General features: G+C 41.3%; 1 protein-coding gene across 1 annotated transcript; it reads left to right on the top strand.

The window, feature by feature from the left end:
- The first annotated feature begins 453 nt into the window (after nucleotides 1-453).
- On the top strand, nucleotides 454-13,100 carry pip4k2ca (phosphatidylinositol-5-phosphate 4-kinase, type II, gamma a). Its single transcript, XM_021565960.3, has 10 exons — nucleotides 454-905; nucleotides 1,449-1,546; nucleotides 1,793-1,889; nucleotides 2,127-2,276; nucleotides 6,964-7,110; nucleotides 7,427-7,465; nucleotides 10,334-10,447; nucleotides 10,611-10,875; nucleotides 11,064-11,167; nucleotides 11,556-13,100. Exons 1-10 carry the CDS (start codon nucleotides 753-755, stop codon nucleotides 11,634-11,636), a joined length of 1,248 nt encoding a protein of 415 aa, XP_021421635.1. The 5' UTR covers nucleotides 454-752; the 3' UTR covers nucleotides 11,637-13,100.
- The last annotated feature ends 8,941 nt before the right edge of the window (nucleotides 13,101-22,041 follow it).

Genomic DNA, 22,041 nt, shown 5'->3' on the forward strand with positions numbered 1-22,041 from the left:
TATGGATCCCTTGTCATGTTTCAGTTTGAGTAGGTCTGCACAGTTAATAAGCAAAGAGAGATGAGAGTGTATCATGTGAATCATTCGGACAACATGCTTGTTTCAGTCAAATTTAGTCATAGGCACTGCTGTGCTGAGATAGGTAGATGAGGGCTGCAACTTTTCTAGTGAGAAAATTCCTCTATGATCAATTCATCAAAATGTGTAATGTTTGTCTTCTATGGAATTTATCTTTGGAAAGCTCAAGTACTGCACATATGCAGGATTTAGCTCCTTTACTTTCAGAGTCGAACTTTATTCTCCTTATAGGAAAGCTCTGCATTGCAACAGTGTAGCAGAACTGTGAGGACAGCTCTAGTATCCCATTACGGTTAGTCACTAGTCAGTAACATTTTATATGAAAGAAATGGACAAGTTTCCGCCTATAAGATCACATGACATGATTGTAACATATCTTTGGCTTTTCACAACTGTCCATCACCTGAACACACAGGTGGACCAACACAACCGGGGTCAGCAGTTCAGTTCCTCAATATTTTTTTTGAGACTAGCTGGACTGGAATATATCTGAAGAAGATATCCAAAATGAGTGTTAAAACAAGCACAAATGTAGGCTAATACTGATCTGAATTCAGACGGGATTGCTCCGGTAACATTACGCAGTGACACCGGGAAGTCAGTTTGTGAAAGATCAGAATCGGGAGAAGAAAAAATAAAGTTCACACGCAAGTCAAAGCCAGGCAAGCTCTACGATGGCGTCCAGCGGCAACGCTGTTTCCAGTCCTATGGTGATATTGGCTCCAAAAACTAAAACCAAAAAGAAACATTTTGTGCAGCAAAAGGTGAAGGTCTTTCGTGCCAGTGGCCCAGTCTTGAGCGTTTTTATGTGGGGTGTAAATCATTCGGTGAGTATTAAACGTTATGTTTTCAATGTTAGTTATTCTAGCTTACCTAACTAGCTATCTACAGTAGCTATATACTTCAGGTAGCTAGCTAGTTATCAAACCTAGCTGTTAGTGTAGCTAACTGACTAATTTATGCGCATTCATTAGAAATGTAACATTAACTAAACAAACCGTTACGTTAACTGGGTTAATGTCTGGTTGATTGCTAAACGCGTTGGCTAGAGTTGTTTGTGTCAGTAACACTAACAGCAGGCTAACTAACCAACTTGCTGCTGGCTACTAGCTAACTATCAGCTGACACTGAAGTGTGTCGCGTCATGGACTGTGTGTTGTATGGGCTTTGCTGATAGAAAAGTTAGCCAGTGTGGTCCCTAATGACCGGGCTACAGGGCAGGCTGTCATAAAAATAATTTCCATCTTGTTTGCTATCTATTAACTGCATCTTTAACCCTCATGATGATCCCATATTATGTATTTTCCCATTATGAAAGTCTAGTAACGTTAGCTAATGGGAGTACCGTACTTATTTCTGTTTGTCTGCAGATTAATGACCTAAACCAAGTGCCTGTTCCTGTCATGCTGCTGCCTGACGACTTCAGAGCAAACACTAAGATCAAAGTCAACAATCACCTCTTCAACAAGTAATGTTTGCGCACTCTTGTCAATACTGTTTCCCTTATATGTATGTATGTATGTGTCTGTGTGTGTGTGTGTGTATATATTACATACATACATAATTAGCCTATGTCACTAAATGAGTTACATATTCTCATCTTTCACCTATGGCAAAGTAAGAAATTATTTTGGTATGTTACACCGGGAAGGAATGGCAAGAGGGAGAGTAAACACTGCAAGTCGTTGAGAATTTGTTCAACATTCCCCTGCAGAGAGAATCTACCTGGACATTTTAAGTTTAAAGAATACTGTCCCCAAGTGTTCCGCAATCTTCGGGAGCGCTTCGGAATTGAGGATCTCGACTACCAGGTATGAGTGTTGCTATGTTTGACACAACTTTGGAAACTCCCACTAGCCCATACCTTCACCCATCCAATGCTTTTAGATGTGTGTGTGAAGTAGTGACCAGTGCAGACTTCAGAAGAAAGGAGATGTTATTGGGACACACCGATGGACAAGGCGAATGACTATTAAAACAATAAATATGAAGTTTATCATCATGCAGTTGATTTTCAAGCACACCTGTTTTCTCTCTCGTCCCTGTAGGTGTCGTTGACCCGCAGCCCTCCTGTAAGAGGTGGGGACACCCAGGGGGAGGGGATCCTCCTGACCTCCTACGACCGCACGCTGGTCATAAAGCAGATCTCTAGTGAGGACGTGGCAGACATGCACGGCATCCTGTCTGAATACCACCAGGTAATGTAATGACATCCAGGCTGTGGGCAGCTGACTCAACCTCTGTTCGAAGCCTATGGATGGCATCATATTCCCGTTATAGTGCGCTACTGTTGACCAGAGCCCTATGGGTGACATTTGTGATACAGTCCAAGTGAGGGTAAAGGTTGCGCTTTATCTTGGTGAAGTTTTGCAATGCTTTACTTGTTCAAATGAACAGTACATTTGATAAACAAAAACTTTGGTTGGATGCGTCAAAAGCATTACAACATTGTGGGCTTCCTAGAATTGCAAATTAGCATCTTATACTTTGTCTCATGATCTGTACTCTGGTGATACTGCAGTATGTTATTGTAATAGGGTGTTATTATGACTGTTCTTCATGCCTCATGTTTTGCACGACTAGGTGAGGAGAGACAATATTTGGAGATGCATTGGTCAGTATGCTTTTTCACATCAGTTTTGCAGCTATTCTAATTGAACTTGGCATTAATCAATTCGGGCTAAAGAGAGGGAAAATATTTTGGCACACATTTCATTTGAAAGCCTTGGACTCGCCATTCCATTCACCAGATGTGAATTTCTGGTTAGCAGAAGAACAAGTTGCCTTGCTCGTGATCAAAGTTGTGTCTCGGATTAGGCCGTCCTTGTCCATAATCGTATCCATTATACTTTAAAAAAAAACTGATCCTACATCAGCACTCTGACCTTGAGGCCCTGGTTATTTAAACAGCTGTGTTAGGCTAGAGTGTATTTGCTTGCGTGGGTCATTTGTGACCGAATGAACAGGTTATTATAATTATTATCATCGGAGCAGCAGAGCTCTTGTCTCTATTGTTGGATCCCAAATGGCCCATCGGGCTCTGGTCAAAAGCAGACCTGCCAACCTGAACACATTTTGCGTACCATGCACGCAATTCAAGGTCAAAGTATGCTGGTACAAAAAACAACCCTAAAATACGCAAAAATAGTCTTTTAGTTGGCACATTTAGTATTTTTTGACTCAACCGTCTGAAGTTGGAGTTGAGCTAATCCGAGGATTTGGGTGAGGACAAATTATCTCTACCGCATTGTCAGTTGGTAAATTCAGAGCTTTTCGCTCTCGGAGCGTACACTGGACTCTCTGGCCAAGGAGTAGGGTTGATCCGAGCGTTCTGACCTCACAACAGCAGTCAAGCACCCAAGTTAACTGGCTAATGTTGGCTAGCTTGCAGGCTACTTCCAGAAACAAATGAGAGCACACCTCACTCTGGCCATTTTACTCGCACTTGCAGAGCTGGTTAGGCTGTTTTCATGTTATCCAGAGCGTTGGAGATTGCAACTGTGCTGCTGGCAACAATTTCATGCCGCTTTTTTTGCAAAAGTTTACCGACACGGTCCGTATTCAACGGGTGTTGAGCGTTCATAAATTCATCAGTTATTCTGCGCTCTGGCAGTCAGATTAGAGTGCTCTGAAATCAGAGTAGATGGCCATAGTGAATTTACGAACGCACCCAAAGCAAGAACACTTTCTGGCCTTGTTGGATTAGCTCAGGCACGGAGGTCTGTAACAAGCTCATATAGGCCTAGTTCAGTTTCATATTCTAAATAGCCTACAGTAAACTGTACTTCTACATTGCATCCAGTAATTGAATTATTCAAAATGTTCTCCCCAAACTAAATTAACCCAGTTTAAATGTTCACTGGTATCCACATAAAGATAACTATTAATTAGAATAATCATTATTCCCTAAATTTAACCTGGAAAAGGTTTAACCTTGAAAATCTTGAGTGTCAACAGCTAGGTTTCCATTCAATTGGGAACAGATCCTCCTGCAAATATTCTATAATCCGCATAAAGAAAATGTTAATGTGCCGAATTAAAATCTAAAGTACAGTGTGTTTTCCATCGGATCTTCAACTGTTGCGTTGAATAGAAAATGTGCCTATTCTGGTCTTGGTACGTGGGTTCTAGCCAACAGCTTGCAGATACAGTGCAGGTAGGGTGGTCTACCTGATGAGATTATTACGAATAAGAGTGAGAATATTTTTTGGGGTCAAACGGCGGTCAAGCATCGATCATCATTTCACCAGAATAAAACCCTCGATATTTATAAGAAAAGGAACATCAAGATCACTGTGCACTTTCACCACCCTGAGAAGTTCATCGTAACTTATTTGATCTGTAGCCTAATAAACTGCTTGGTTTTCCAAGTCGTAGTGGGAGGACCGCACACCATACCATCGCGTTTTCTTCGATATGATGGTTGTTATATCAATATTTGTACGTAAAGGTGTTTCCACCCCTTTTTCTCACATCTTACTGACACAAAAAGATCCCACCGTGTCGAACTAACAAATTATCTTTCAGCCTATAAAATTGTACCAAAACAACTTGTTTCCATCACAGCTGTCGTGATTTATTTTTATATACGGTATGGCCCTACTTGCATGAAAACTTGGGATGGAAATGTGGTTAATGAGACCGCTTCAATTTAATTTAGGATCAAACAAAAGATTTCTGTGTTGGCTACATTGTTTAATATACACTGAACAAATATATAAACGCAACATGTAAAGTGTTGGTCCAATGTTTCATGAGCTGAAATAAAAGATCCCAGAAATGTTCCATATGCACAAAGATATTATTTCTCTCAATTCCTTGTTAGTGACCTTTTCTCCTTTGCCAAGATAATCCTTCCACCTGGCAAGGTTGGCATTTCAAGAAGCTGATTAAACAGCAGCATCATTACGTCGCAGTTGTAAATGAGAACTTGTTCTCAACTGGCCTACCTGGTTAAATAAAGGTAAACTAAAATTGCACAGGTGCACCTTGTGCTGGGGACAATAAAAGGCCACTCTAAAATGTGTAGTTTTGTCACACAACGCAATGCCACAGATGTCTCAAGTTTTGAGAAAGTGCAATTGGCATGCTGATTGCTGAAATGTCCACTAGAGCTGTTGCCAGAGAATTGAATGTTCATTTCTCTACCATAAGCTCCTTCCAACATTGTTTTAGAGAATTTGGCAGTACATCCAACTGGCCTCACAACTGCAGACCATGTGTATGGTGTCTTGTGGGCAAGCGGTTTGCTGATGTCAACGTTGTGAACAGCGTGTGCATGGTGGGGTTATGGTATGCGCAGGCATGAGCTACGGTCAACGAACATAATAGCGTTTTATTGATGGCAATTTGGATGCACAGCGATACCATGACGAGATCCTGAGGCCCATTGTCACGCCATTCATTAAACATGACCTCATGTTTTAGCATGGTAATGCACAACCCCATGTCACAAGGATCTGTACACACTTCCTGGAAGCTGAACATGTCCCAGTTTTTCCATGGCCTGCATACCCACCAGACAAGTCACCCATTTAGCATGTTTGGGATGCTCTGGATCTATGTGTACGACAGCATGTTCTCGCCAATATTGAACAACTTCACACAGCCATTTGATGTGGAGTGGGACAACATTCCACAGGCCGCAATCAACATTCTGATCAACTCTATGCGAAGGAGATTTCGTGCTGCATGAGGCAAATGATCACACCAGATGCTGACTGGTTTTCTCATCCACGCCCCTACTTTTTTTGTTTAAAGGTACAGTATCTGTGACCAACAGATGCAGATCTGTATTCCCAGTCATGTGAAATCCATAGATTAGGGCCTAATGCATGTATTTCAAGTGACTGATTTCCTCATATGAACTGTAACTCAGTAAAATCTTTGAAATTGTTTCATGTTGCATTTTATATTTTTGTTCAGTGTAATTTAAGACTCTAGGTTTCATGAAATGGCAGTCACAGGTTTTTCAAAAATGCTAAATGCTCCAACTTCCTGAGGGGGAAGTTGATTGACACCCTCAGGCCCTCCTCCTTACCAAACCGTATGCCTACATCTGCACCACCTTGTCAGAAAATCCTAAGGATAGCCCTGATTGTACATTTACATGTATTTCTAGTGAGCTACTGAAGAGCCGCCAATAATTACAAAGTACCCATAAGTCTATAACCTACCATTTATACTGAGCCAGTCTCCTGCCAACATCATTATTAGGCCAAAAAAAAGCCATTTGCCTATGATTTGAGCAGTGTGGGTGTGGCATGCTCGCTGTTGTGGGGTCTGCAGAGCAGGGGGGTGCTGCTGCCTCAATGAATTGATACTCATTCTTCAAGGTTGTTAGGTCAGCAAAAGTAGTGCACTATGTAGGGTGCCATTTGGGACTTGGCTTATGTGTCCTGGGGGCGTTGTTTATCTTGCATCCCATCCACATTGCCACTGCCGCTCACTTTGGCTCCATGCAGACCCCAAAGAATAGAAGCGGGGAATATAAATAGTACAGTAGTCTCTTCAAAGCATCATATCTTTTGTTAGCATTCTGCTAGCTACATTGTGTTTCAGTCAGGAGAACTCTGAATGAGGTCAGTTTAAAGTGTGTCCCATTTTTAATAGATCAGTCTGCGTGGGGACACATTTGTAACCTGGATAGAGAGACAGAGAAAGAGTGACAGGATGTAAGATGGGGAGATGGAGAGAGCAGTTTGGTTGAAAAACAGTATGAAAAACATTTCAATTTCATCTTCAACCAGGGGTGAAAGGAGTCATGTGAATGTACTTTGGACAGTACTGGTGCATGTTTTTTGACCACGGCCCTATGGGTGCCATTTCAGACACAACCATAGTCTATTTGCTGTTCATTCTTTCCTGTCTTCTCCCTGGCTGCAGCACATAGTGAAGTGCCACGGCAGCACTCTGCTGCCCCAGTTCCTGGGGATGTACCGCGTGGGTGTGGAGAATGAGGAGACCTACCTGATCGTCATGAGGAACATGTTTAGTCACAGACTGGTGGTGCACAGGAAGTATGACCTTAAGGTGAGAGGGAGAGACTCACGCAAAAAAACACACACACACACAGTACAACGTCAAGGTGAGAGACACACACACACACACCTAGATATACACAAACTTCCAGGTTTTCCAGAATTCTTGATTGGATGATTTTTGCTTATTCCCTTCTTATTCCGGGAATCTTCCAACCGGGATTTCTGGGAAACCTGGGCATATAGGTAAAGTTACCCTAGACTCATCTGTTGTAAAATTCTTGTTTCATTAGCCACTTCATGATTTCCACTCAGAGGTCATATAATCCCTGATCTTGCCTATTAACCTGTTATTTTATGATACTCAGGGCTCTCTGGTGTCTCGTGAAGCAAGTGACAAAGAGCGGGTAAGGAGACTAACAATGTGTATCTTACCCAAACATACACTACCGTTCAAAAGTTTGGGGTCACTTACAAATGTCCTTGTTTTTGAAAGAAAATCACATTTTTATGTGCATTAAAATAACATCAAATTTATCAGAAATACCGTGTAGACATTAATGTTGTAGATGACTGTTGTAGCTGGAAACGGCTGATTTGTAATGGAATATCTACATAGGTGTACATAGACCCATTTATCAGCAACCATCACTCCTGTGTTCCAATGGCACGTTGTGTTAGCTAATCCAAGTTTATCATTTTAAAAGGCTAATTGATCATTAGAAAACCCTTTTGCAATTATGTTAGCACAGCTGAAAACTGTTCTGTTCTGATTTAAAGAAGCAATAAAAATTGCCTTTTTAGACTAGTTGAGTACCTGGAACATCAGCATTTGTGGGTTTGATTACAGGCTCAAAATGGCCAGAAACAAATAACTTTCTTCTGAAACTCGTCAGTCTATTCTTGTTCTGAGAAATGAAGGCTATTCCATGAGAGAAATTGCCAAGAAACTGAAGATCTGGTACAATGCTGTGTACTACTCCCTTCACAGATCAGCGCAACTGGCACTAACCTTGCGGGTACTATTTAATGAAGCTGCCAGTTGGGGACTTGTGAGGCATCTGTTTCTCAAACTAGACACTCTAATGTACGTGTCTTCTTGCTCAGTTGTGCACCGGGGCCTCTCACTCTTTCTATTCTGGTTAGCCTTTTTTTAAATGATAAACTTGGATTAGCTAACACAACGTGCCATTGGAACACAGGATTGATGGTTGCTGATAATGGGCCTCTGTACACCTATATTCCATAAAAAATCAGCCATTTCCAGCTACAATAGTCATTTGCAACATTAACAATGTCTACACGAGAGGTCTTTCAACACCGATACTGATTATTGGAGGACCAAAAAAAGCCGATACCGGTTAATCGGACAATTTTATTTTCTTTAAATTTTTTGGGGGGGTTGTAATAATGACAATCACAACAATACTGAATGAACACTTAATATAATACATCAATAAAATCAATGTAGTCTCAAATAAATAATGAAACATGTTCAATTTGGTTTAAATAATGCAAAAACAAAGTGTTGGAGAAGAAAGTAAAAGTGCAATATGTGCCATGTAAGAAAGCTAACGTTTAAGTTCCTTGCTCAGAACATGAGAACATATGAAAGCTGGTGGTTCCTTTTAACATGAGTCGTCAATATTCCCAGGTAAGACGTTTTAGGTTAGTTATTATAGGTATTATAAGAATATTTCTCTCTATACCATTTGTATTTCATTAACCTTTGACTATTGGATGTTCTTATAGGCACTTTAATATTGCCAGTGTAACAGTATAGCATCCATCCCTCTCCTCCCTGGGCTCGAACCAGGAACACAATGACAACAGCCACCCTCGAAGCAGCGTTACCCATGCAGAGCAAGGGGAACAACCACTCCAAGTCTCAGAGCGAGTGATGTTTGAAACGCTATTAGCGCGCACCCCACTAACTAGCTAGCCATTTCACATCAGTTACACGAGCCTAATCTCGGGAGTTGATAGGCTTGAAGTCATAAACAGCGCAATGCTTGACGCACAACAAAGAGGTGCTGGCAAAATGCACTAAAGTGCTGTTTGAATGAATGTTACGAAGCCTGCTGGTGCCTACCATCGCTCAGTCAGACTGCTCTATCAAATCATAGACTTACTTATAACATAATAACACAGAAATACGAGCCTTAGGTCATTAATATGGTCGAATCTGGAAACTATCATCTTGAAAACAAGACGTTTATTCTTTCAGTGAAATACGGAACAGTTCTGTATTTTATCTAAGGGGTGGCATCCATTAGTCTAAAGATTCCTGTAACATTGCACAACCTTCAATGTTATGTTATAATTACGTACAATTCTGGCAAATTAGACAGCCCAAACTGTTGCATATACTCTGACTCTGCGTGCAATGAACGCAAGAGGAAGTGACACAATTTCACCTGGTTAATATTGCCTGCTAACCTGGATTTCTTTTAGCTAAATATGCAGGTTTAAAAATATATACTTCTGTGTATTGATTTTAAGAAAGGCATTGATGATCATGGTTAGGTACACATTGGAGCAACGATACGCACCACATTGATTATATGCAACGCAGGACACGCTAGATAACTGCACATGGTTGATGATATTACTAGTTTATCTAGTGATTATGATTGATTGTTTTTTATAAGATAAGTTTAATTCTAGCTAGCAACTTACCTTGGCTTACTGCATTCGCTTAACAGGCAGTCTCCTTGTGGAGTGCAGCGAGACGTAGGTGGTTAGTGTTGGACTAGTTTAACTGTAAGGTTGCAAGATTGAATCACCCGAGCTGACAAGGTAAAAATCTGTCGTTCTGCCCCTGAACAAGGCAGTTAACCCACCGTTCCTAGACCGTCATTGAAAATAAGAATGTGTTCTTAACTGACTTGACTAGTTAAATAAAGATTAACTAAAGGAGTAAAAAATAAAAAATCGGCCAAATCGGTGTCCAAATATACAGATTTCCGATTGTTATGAGAACTTGAAATCGGCCCTAATTAATCGGCCATTCCGATTAATCGGTCGACCTCTAGTCTACACTGTATTTCTGATCAACTTGATGTTATTTTAATGGGCAGAAAATGTGATTTTCTTTAAATAACAAGGACATTTCTCACTGACCCCAATCTTTTGAACGGTAGTGTACATGTGAAATTGCCTTTCTTAGGGACTAGTCTTATTACGCACCCACAGTACATTTTCTAAATTCATGTCATTACTTTCTTTGGAAAATTCACATGCGTCTGTTTCAATGTTTCATAACTGTCCCTCAGGTAAAAGAGCTCCCCACTTACAAGGACATGGACTTCAGAAACAACATGCAGAAGGTGTACGTGAACGAGGAGCAGAAGGAGAAGGTCATGGAGAAACTCAACAGAGATGTGGAGGTAAGGTGACCTCCCAAGGAACTCGAAGGGGATGTTTTCAGTTCTAGAACCTGCCTTCCTATTCTATTTTAAGAATCTACCACAAGGTGGTAGTATAAACATTGTTTGTTACCATGATATCATCATCTCCATCCATAGTAATTGTTTGGTGTGTCCCCTGTAGTTTCTGGTCAAGCTAAAGATCATGGACTACAGCCTGCTGTTGGGTATTCACGACGTGGGGCGGGCTGAGAGGGAGGAGGAAGAAGGAGAGGAGCCGTCCAATGAGGAAGAGGGGGAGCCTGAGAACGGCCTGGCGCAGGCCCCTAACATGGGCTCCTACGGTACGTCTCCTGAGGGCATCGCTGGCTACATGGCCTCCTGCAAGCCCCTGGAGCCCGGGGAATTTGACCCCTACGTGGATGTGTACGCCATGAGGAGTGCCCCTGGTGAGTTCCAGGCAAAGTTGTGAAATTACATGGTTGGGGTCAATTCATGCAATTGGATTCTCCATTTACCTACTGAATTGAATTCACTTATTTTACTCCTGTCATTGATTTACAGCTACACTGCAATTTGGGTCATTTGTGTTTTTGAGCAGTAACTAATTTGCATCTCTCTCTGTTTCCCCCCTCAGGAGCCCCTCAGAGGGAGGTGTACTTCATGGGTCTGATAGACGTTCTGACACAGTACGACACCAAGAAGAAAGCCGCTCACGCAGCCAAAACTGTCAAGCATGGGGTGAGTGAAAAGGGAGAAGGAAGGGGGGTTAGTTAGGGTCTGTCCTATTAGATATCATTTAGATTCAGAATGCTAGGAATATATTGAGAAATTAGCTTTCATTCCACCTTATGATATTAGATGCAATGTAATTCTCATTGCATACTGTGTCCATTACTGCTTTTCTAACATCATTCTCTGTTCATAAATAATTGAAAGTTACCTAATCCCAATTGTCTTCTTTACCCTTGTTTTCCAATGTTGGGCTGATCACATCTGAGATTAGTATCTCGTATTAGATACCTTAGTGGTTCAAATTCAACGGTAAAATGAGCATTTCATTGATACTTTTCATTCCTAATATGAGATGTTCAGTCTGACGTTATCCCTTCTCTATGCCTCTCTACAGGCTGGTGCTGAAATCTCCACTGTCCACCCAGAACAGTATGCCAAGCGATTTCGGGATTTCATCTCCAACATCTTTGCATAGCAGGACGTTTATAACCACCACTGCTACTTCCCATTTAGATTTGAATCTTTTTTTAAAAACTTTTGTTCTGCTACACATTTATATCATGAAACATTGCCCCAAAAAAATGTACACACACAGATTATTTTAGTCTGATCTCACACCAGACTCTTTCCATTATTGTAATGTATTGCTGACTGATATTTATGAGAAGAATGTGATAAACACTCGGACTGACTTTGGAGCCAAGGGTACTTAAGCTAATACTGCTGCTTGTGTCCTAGAGATGTTACACTGAAAAGGATTGATTAGACTTAATGGGACAACCTGAGATTGATACATTGACTGCTTTTTTGTTGTTTGAATCCCTGATTGACCCTTTAACCCAGTCAATTGAAATCCTGGGTCATGTCCATATTAAGCACCAGACAGGAGAAAAGGTTTGAAACAGGAAGGTACAACACTACCAATGACTAGATACTAACTACCTGAACTTGTCCAGTAAGGAATCATGGCTATTTTAGTGCTACTGAACACGACCCTGGATTGGTCTGATCTACTGAGTGAGTATGCTAATATAACTGGACATGGGAACATATCAATGTAGTGAACCCTACAGTAAATATCAGAGCACTTTGTCTCAAAGGGAAAGCCTTGTGGGATTTGACATGAACGTCCCTCATCATCATCTCACTTTGGATCATATTGAGTCTGTTTCCCCTAGAATTTCAGCAGTGGGTAGCTGGGGTGACGGGACATTCTAGCTGTTCCCATAGACTTCTAGTCATTGAGCCAATGACTTATCTATTTAAAAGTGCTTCTGCAGAAATGATATAAATGTTGCAGCGGTGGTTCCCTGCTGCCGAATGAATATTGTGGAAACATTGAGCATTTCGCTATCATGATTGGACTTGGGACCAGAACCAATTGTTGGACTGAAAGTGTTATTTTGAATATTGATTGCTGCACTTTTTTTTTTGCTCATCAAACAGCGTTTTTAAAAGAAGCACTTCTCAAGAATGATGGGGAATAAAAGTAGCTTGAGTGCCAGTCTGTCTGTGCTACCATACCGACTGCCTTTCACACATTGTCATGGCAAACATGTTTTGTCTTGACAGTGACAGCAATGGAGTTGGCAAGATCGCAAACAGATCTGGGACCAGACTAGAATTAAAGATCAGTAGAGATTGATGGTCTGTGCTTGGTCAAATTTGACTACTACTACTATTAGATACTCCATTGAAGAACCAGCTTGGTATTATGTGTTACTCGTAGAATATAGCACTGCATTTCAGCTGCTTTATGCAATTCGATAGCCTTAAATGTGTGATCTCGAGATTCCAACTATAGAAGTTGAATACACTGTTAGGGCTGAATAGGTGCAGTAGGAATATGTGATGCCTTGTGACCATTGTGATTGCACAGCCTATATTTTTGCTAATCAGCTTTTGGACCAAAATATATTTGACAAAAGATTTTCTGAAATGTGTTGGAATATTTTTCTATATATTTTACATGAAAATGTAGACCTTGTGTAGACAAATCTCTCATTTTCCTGTAGTGTAGGATACATAAAATCAGAGTTCAGGCGGCCAGGTCGACTCAATGAAAACAGCTAACCAAGATGGAGGAAAGAGATTTCCTCTCTTGGGGAATTTATCCATACATGCATTACGTATGATGTGGGAATAGGGTACCATTTGGGACGGGGAAATGGAGAAGTTCAACCTTCCTGTTTACGGTCAGGATGAAACTGCTAGTTTGGTTGGTACCTGTACATCGGGGTTATTCATTCCTAGTGCATGTCAGTTGATAGGGCTGTGCGTTTGGTTCGGGTCATTTTAGTTTTTATGCTGGCTAGAGATAACAGGCAGGGCCCAACAGACTGGAGGAGGTCAAGGACAGGTTTATCCCCTCTTTCCAGAAGCCATAATTCTGCTGACAGACCTCTTCCTGTTGCTTTAGAAAAAGAGAGGAATTGACTACTCTTAACAAAGGGAAGCAAGCAGGATGGACAGAGCAATAGAAAAGATCACCCAAAAGCTGAGAAATGCTGACAACCTAGAGAGGGAAAGGAGAGGGGTGGCAGTTGAAACACTACGTTCCATTCACATCCCATTAATCTGCAATTAACATGAAGCTCAGCCAACACAAATGTTGTTCCTGTGCTTCTCAGTGTCACAACGAGCCCTGGAAGGCTGTAGCCACTGAGCTCTTGAACAAAACAATGGTGCTGACTGCTCATTCATGTTTTGTGTATATTTAACCAGGATAGTCCACTTGGTTACAAAAGCCATTGCTTTACAGGGAGTCCTGAGTTCCATAAAATCAATAAAAACAAAAATATGACATTAGAAATGAAATAGAACTGCTGCTGATGAGAACTAAAGTTATACCAACTAAGATGACAATGTGTTGTCAAAGGTATTTTGCAAGATTTTCCTCTCACCTAACCTGACAGGTGTTGACAACTTTATCTTACTCAGCAGTTTCAATCAGAAAACTGACCAGGGGTGGTTGATTTCCCTCCAAATTCATAGCACCAAGATCATAATTGTATATTTGCATATCAATGGCCTTAAGATGATTTTAGAGCCAGGAAGCTTTCAGGAAAATGACCCCTCTTAGGTAGATGAGACCACCCATTGAAATCTCAGTAAAATCATTGCCTACAGCTGGCTGCCAAGCTGCTGTTGAAGCAGTCCTTTCAAAGTGGGTGTTGAGACAAACCATCAGAGAGGGGGATAGGTTGGAAGGGGGTTTGGGTTAAAGGGCTTGCTTCCTCTGAGGTTTGATTTACCACAGGCTTCCTACGTCCCCCTACTCTCTCTTCCATTTACCACTCCTCTACGGCTAAGGGGGCTTCCTGGCATTGTCCTACCCTATTGACTTTTTTTTGTGTATCACACACCCTTCCATACGAACTAAACTGTTTTTGTGTTGTTTTTTTTGTACAGAAATGTAACCTTTACACTCGTGTATGGGCCTATACGGATAGGGCTCCATTTTAAATGTTTTTATTACAGAAGAAATATGAAAAGCATTAGTCTTTGGTGTGCTTTGTTGTGCTTATCAATGCACATGCAAAAAAAAATCCCCTATTCTTTATATAATAATTATTAGGTCATACAACATTTTTATCGTGGGTAAAGTTTCAAAAGCATTCTGTCATCACTTAATTGGATAGGTATGTTAACATAAATAAATACAAATTACACACATTTGGTTAATCAAATATTTAATCAGTCTTTCTCAAATGAAGGGAATGATGACAATCTTTGCGAGAGTAGGGAATCTGACTTCATTGGTCCTCAACTCGCTGCTCAGACACTTAATTCAGGATAAATGTAGTTATCCCGGAGTTAGCCTAGCACGGAGCAGGTTACTTCTGAAGAATTTGTTGCAATATAAATTTGAGATGAGCCATTTTCGTGCTACTGGTTTTCCTGATTTGAACTCAGTTGACCCAAGTTTCCTCGCTAACTCCTCAAACATGGCTCAAGTGGCCACACACCTCTCCAAAGTGCACAGTTCCTATGTAATTTCAATGCACATTTATGACTCAATGAAGAGTCTTCAACCAAGGTGTATATTTATGTTTTTAACATCCTAGATGGTGCCGTTGAGGAACTGTGCCGTTGAGGAACTAGGGAAAGCACACCTGTTGTTTTGTTTGGAACACAGCCCTGCATCCTCGCCATCACACAATTACTGATGTTTACTCAATCCAAGAACTGTACGTTACTAATTGCAATCGGAGTTAGGTGGGCATCATTTGAATGCTTGTTTTTATGCCAACATGACTCGCTAAGTTATAAAATACAATCTTAGTGTTAGACTTTCACAAGGCAACTCAGAGAAACAGCTCATTTTGGTGCATATACAATACTGGTCAAAAGTTTTAGAACGCCTTCTCGTTCAAGGGTTTTTCTTTATTTTTACTATTTTCTACATTGTAAAATAATAGTGAAGACATCAAAACTATGAAATAACATATGAAATCAACTAGTAACCCCCAAAAAGTGTTAAACAAATCTAAATGTATTTTATATTTGAGATTCTTTGCACACTCTCAACTAGCTTCACCTGGAATGCTTTTCCAACAGTCTTGAAGGAGTTCCCACATATGCTGAGCACATGGCTACTTTTCCTTCACTCTACGGTTCGACTCATCCCAAACGTCTCAATTTGGCTGAGTTCGGGGGATTGTGGAGGCCAAGTCATCTGATGCAGCACTTCATCACTGTCCTTCTTGGTAAAATAGCCCCTACACAGCCTGGAAGTGTTTTGGGTCATTTGGTATTTGGTGTTTTATTAGGATCCCCGTTAGCTGTTGCAAAAGCAGCAGCTGCTCTTCCTGGGGTCCACATGAAACATAACACAGAATGACATAATACAGAACATCAATAGACAAGAACATCTCAAAGACGGAACTACATAAAAACTTTTTAAAGGCACATGTAGCCTACATATTAATGCATACACACAAACTATCTAGGTCAAATAGGGGGAGAGGTGTTGTGCCGTGAGGTGTTGCTTTATCAGTTTTTTTACACCAGGTTTGCTGTTTATTAAAGCAATATGAGATGGAAGGAAGTTCCATGCAATTAGGGCTCTATATAATATTGTACGCTTTCTTGAATTTGTTCTGGATTCGGGGACTGTGAAAAGACCCTTAGTGGCATGTCTGGTTTGATAAGTGTGTGTGTCAGAGCTCTGTGTCAATTGACTGTGCAAGCAATTTGAAATTTTCAACACACTAATGTTTCTTATAAAAATAAGAAGTGATGCAGTCAGTCTCTCCTCAACTCTAAGCCAAGAGAGACTGGTATGTATAGTATTTATATCAGCCCTCTGATTACAATTCTGTTCTGTTCTGGGTCAGCTGCAGCTTAACCTGGCCTTTCCTTGCAGCACTGAACCACACGGCAGACAAAAATCAAGATTAGACAAAACTAGAGCCTGCAGAACTTGCTTTTTGGAGTGTGGTGTCAAAAAAGCAGAGCATCTCTTAATTTTTGCCAGACCTCTCCCCATCTTTACAACCATTGAATCTATATGTTTTAACCATGACAGTTTACAATCTAAAGTAACGGCAAGTAATTTAGTCTCCTCACCTTGTTCAACAGCCACACCATTCATTACCTTATTCAGCTGAGGTTAAGAACTTAAGGAGTGATTTGTACCAAATACAATGCTCTTATTTTTAGTTATGTTCAGGACCAGTTTATTACTGGCCACCCATTCCACCCATATTTGGTCAAACATCATTTTTTTCCAACAGCTGGCAGCAAGCTTATAGGTCTGCGGTTAGAACCAGTAAAGGCCGATTTACCACTCTTGGGTAGTGGGTAGTGGAATTACTTTGGCTACCCTCCAGGCCTGAGGACAATGACAGATAGGAGTGGCTATAGAGTCAGCTACCATCCTCAGTAGCTTTCCATCTAAGTTGTCAATGCCAGGAGGTTTGTCATTACTAATCGACAACAATCATTATTCCACCTCTCCCACACTAACTTTACACAATTCAAACTTGCAATGCTTTTCTTTCATTATTTGTTTTTTATGCATGAATACAATTGCTTACTGTTTGTTGTTGGCATTTTCTGCCTAAATTTGCCAATGAAATAATCATTAAAATAATTGGCAACATCAAATGGTTTTGTGATGAATAAGCCATCTGATTCGATGAAAGATGGAGTTGAATTTGTCTTTCTGCCTATAATTTAATTTAAAGTACTCAAGTTTTTATATCATTGATCTTGGCTTCATTATACAGTTTCTTCTTATTTTTGTTGAGTTAAGTCACATAATTTCTCAATTTGCAGTAAGTCCGCCAGTCAGATGTGCAGCCAGACTTATTAGCCACTCCTTTTGCCCCATCTCTTTCAACCATACAGTTTTTCAATTCCTCATCAATCTATGGGGCCTTAACAGTTCTGACAGTCACATAAGAGTCACAGCAAAATCTTTTGTATAATCTCTTCTATACTATTTTAGGCCCAGCTGTTTTAACTTTGGCTTTCCTGGATATAGCCACTATATTGTGATCACTGCATCCAATGGGGACAGATACAGCTTTAGAACAAAGTTCTACAGTACTAATAAAAATGTGATCGATACATGTGGATGATCTTGTTCCTGTAGTGTTTGTAAACACCCTGGTAGGTTGATTAATAACCTGAACCAGATGACAGGCACTGGTTAGAGTGAGAAACTTCCTCTTGAGCGGACAGCTTGATGAAAACCAGTCAATATTCAGGTCCCCAAGAAAGTAGACCTCTCTGTTTACATCACATACACTATCAAGCATTTCACACATTATTTAGATACTGACTGTTAGCACTTGGTGTCCTACATCAACACCCCAAAAGAAAAGGCTTTAGATGTGCCAAGTGAACCTGCAGCCACAGCACTTCAATATCACTTGACATAAGATCTTCTCTAAGCATTACAGGGATATGGCTCTGAATATATATATACAGCAACACCTCCCCCATAAGCATTTCTGTCTCTTCTATAGATGTTATATCGTTGTATTGCTACTGCTGTATCATCAGATGAATTATCTAAACTTGACCACTGTTGGCCTGGGCCTATCACCTGGGCGGGTGGTGGGTTTTCCAGTCCAGTGGGTGTGCTCCACCTCAATCTTCCTGTGGTCCATCTTTAGTTTCTCAGAGATCTTTTCCCTCACTTTGCCGTCCGACTCCATCCAGGTCTCGTGGAGATTCTGCAATTCCGTCTACAACCATGTTGTTCTGTCTTGATTGTCCCTCAAGATCATCATGGATTCACACACAGAACTGATGTCCTCTCTCAATGACTTACAGGCTGCTGTCATCTTGCCGTTCTCCTGTTTCAACTCACTGAGCTGACCCTGGGAGAACTGCAAACTTCAGTTCCTGGACCTCTCTGGTCAGATTGTCCATTATTTTATTAGTATAATCCATGAGTATTTTGACAAAACACTTGAAGCTATTTTCTTGTTGTTGTAACAACTGCTTGTAGGTCTCTTTGTTTTTTTTAAAGATCCTTCACATGTGATAGACACCACTGTCCTCAACAGTACTCATGCCGGTTTGGTCTTTGTCATAGTGGGTAGCAACGTAGGTTACTCTGTTACTCCTCGCAGTTCCAGACAAGACAGGTCACGGGGAAGATTGAAAACAACAAACAGCAGGGATCTAGACACTGGAAAGAGACAAGCAGTCCCAGCAACTGATGCTAACTGCGTCACGGGATCCAAACTAAGAAGCTAGCTAGCTACTAAGAACTTTGCAATACACTGGAAAACAACAAACTTTCCAAACAAACAAAACCGAGCTCTTCCTCGTTCCGCGTTCAACAGGAAGTGACGTGAGGCAGGTAAAATAAAAATCACTTTCACTTGATGACAGCTTTGCACACTCTTGGCATTTTCTCAACCAGCTTCAATTTGTTGAACAACAACAACAACCCAAACCAGATGGGATGGCGTTTCGCTGCATAATGCTGTAGTAGCCAAGCTGGTTAAGTGAGCCATGAATTCTAAATAAATCACAGACAATGTCACCCCCACACCATAACACCTCCTTCTCCATGCTTTACGGTGGGAAATATACATGCGGAGATCATCCGTTCACCCACACCACGTCTCACAAAGACACGGCAGTTGGAACCAAAAATCTCCAATTTGGACTCCAGACCAAAAGAATACATTTCCACCAGTCTAATGTCTATTGCTCATGTTTCTTGGCCAAAGCAAGTCTATTCTTCTGATTGGTGTCTTTTAGTAGTGTTTTCTTTGCAGCAATTCAACCACGAAGGCCTGATTCACACAGTCTCCTCTGAACAGTTGATATTGACATGTTACTTGAACTCTGTGAAGCATTTATTTGGGCTGCAATTTCTGAGGCTGGTCACTCTAATAAACTTACCCTCTGCATCAGAGGTAACTCTGGGTCTTCCATTCCTGTGGCGGTCCTCATGAGAGCCAGTTTCATCAAAGAGCTTGATGGTTTTTGTGACTGCACTTAAAGAAACTTTCAAAGTTCTCGAAATGTTCCATACTGTGACCTTCATGTCTTAAAGTATTATTTGAGCTTTTCTTGCCATAATACCGACTTGGTCTTTTACCATATAGGGCTACCTTGTCACAACACAACTGATTGGCTCAAAAGCATTAAGAAGGAAAGAAATTCCACAAATTAACTTTTAACAAGGTACACCTGTTAATTAAATGCATTCCAGGTGACTACCTCATGAAGCTGATTGAGAGAATGCCAAGCGTCTGCAAAGCTGTCATCAAGGCAAAGAAAGGGTGGCTATTTGAAGAATCTCAAATCTATTTTAATTTGTTTAACACTTTTTTCGGTTACTACATGATTCCATATGTGTCATTTCATAGTTTTGATGTCTTATTCTACAATGTAGAAAAAAATATTAAAAAATAAAGAAAAACCTTTGAATGAGTAGGTGTTCTTAAACATTTGACCGGTAGTGTACACTGAACAAAAATATAAATGCAACATGTAACGTGTTGGTCCCATGTTTCATGAGCTGAAATAAAAGGTCCCAGAAATGTTCCATACGCACAAAAAACGTATTTCTCTCAGATTTTGTGCTCAAATTTGTTAACATCCCTGTTAGTGAGCATTTCTCCTTTGCCAAGATAATCCATCCACCTGACAGGTGTGGTATATCAAAAAGCTGATTAAACAGCATGATCCTTACACAGATGCACCTTGTGCTGGGGACAATAAAATGGCACTCTAAAATGTGCAGTACTGTCACACAACACAATGCCACAGATGTCTCTGTCACACCATGATCTGTTTCACCTGTCTTTGTACTTGTCTCCACCCCCCCTCCTGGTGTCACCCATCTTCCTCATTATCCCCAGTGTACTTATACCTGTGTTCTCTGTTTGTCTGTTGCCAGTTTGTTTTGTTTCGTCACGCCTACCAGCATTTTTTCCCATGCGCCTGTCTGTCTCTAGTTCCTGTTTATTAGCTTTTCCGGTTTTGACCATTCTGCCTGCCCTGACCCTGCCTGTCGTTCTGTACCTTGCCATACCACCCTGGATTACTGACCTCTGCCTGCCCTGACCCTGAGTCTGCCTGCTGTTCTGTACCTTTCGGACTCTGTTCTTGACTACTGACCTCTGCCTGCCCTTGACCTGTCATTTTGCCTGTTTTTGTAATAAACTTCTATTACTTCGAAACTGTCTGCATCTGGGTCTTCTCCTGAGCCTTCACAGTCTAAAGTGTTGAGGGAGCGTGCAAATGGAATGCTGACTGCAGGCATGTCCACCGCAGCTGTTACCTTTCTCTACCATAAGCAGTCCCCAAAGTCATTTTTACAGAGTTTGGAAGTACGTCCAACCGGCCTCACAACCGCAGACCATGTGTAAACCCTGTGAGTGCAGGACCTTCACATCCGGCTTCTTCACCTGTGGGATCGTGTGAGACCAGCCACCTGAACAGCAACCGAGGTCTGACAATCTGGATGGAAAATTACTCAGGATAATAGCGGACAATATTGCCTTTCCTATTTGCCATATCTTCAATTTAAGCCTACTTGAAAGAAAGTAATTTCGCTACCCAAGAATAGTAAAACCCCACTTGGCGGTAGAAGCTGTTAAGGAGCCTCTGTGACCTAGACTTGGTGCTTTGGTGCCGTTTGTTGTGAGGTAGCAGAGAGAAAAGTCTATGACTTGGGTGACTGGAGTCTAAACAATTTTTGGGGCCTTCCTCTGTTCTTTGTGATATAATTGGTAGTTACAGTCTTATCTCATCGCTGCAACTTCCGTACGGACTCGGGAGAGGCAAAGGTCGAGAGCCATGTGTCCTCCGAACACAACCCTGCCAAGCTGCTCTGCTTCTTGACACACTGCTCGCTTAACCCAGAAGCCAGCTGGACCAATGTGTCGGAGGAAACACTGTGCAACTGGCTACCGAAGTCAGCTTGCAGGCTCCCGGCCCGCCACAAGGAGTCGATAGAACGCGATGGGACAAGGAAATCCTGTCCGGCCAAACCCTCCGGTAACCTGGACGACGCGGGGCCATTTGTGCACCACCTTATGGGTCTGCCGGTCACAGCCATCTGTGACACAGCATGGGATAGAACACGGGGCTGTAGTGACGGCTCAAGCACTGTGATGCAGTGCCTTAGCCCGCTGCGCCACTTGGTAATGGAATGTTTTCTAAATGTTCTGAGAACATGACTGTAAATCGAACCATGAGGAAACCTGTAGGAAGCTTTATGCTGAAGTACTGAAGTTCCCACCTAAGAAACATACTGTATGTGCTCGCTGGGTATCCTGCACCAAGGTTGTATGCAAAAATCAGAGTCGGTCCTGGGACCCACCCTGGGTGCACATTTTGGTTTTTGCCACACAGCCGATTACAATAATCAAAGCTTGAGTTGGTTATTCGAATCAGCT

The sequence above is a fragment of the Oncorhynchus mykiss genome, chromosome 16, assembly GCF_057628025.1.
Source record: "Oncorhynchus mykiss isolate SJ-2025 chromosome 16, ASM5762802v1, whole genome shotgun sequence".
In the NCBI taxonomy this organism is placed as follows: Eukaryota; Metazoa; Chordata; class Actinopteri; order Salmoniformes; family Salmonidae; genus Oncorhynchus; species Oncorhynchus mykiss.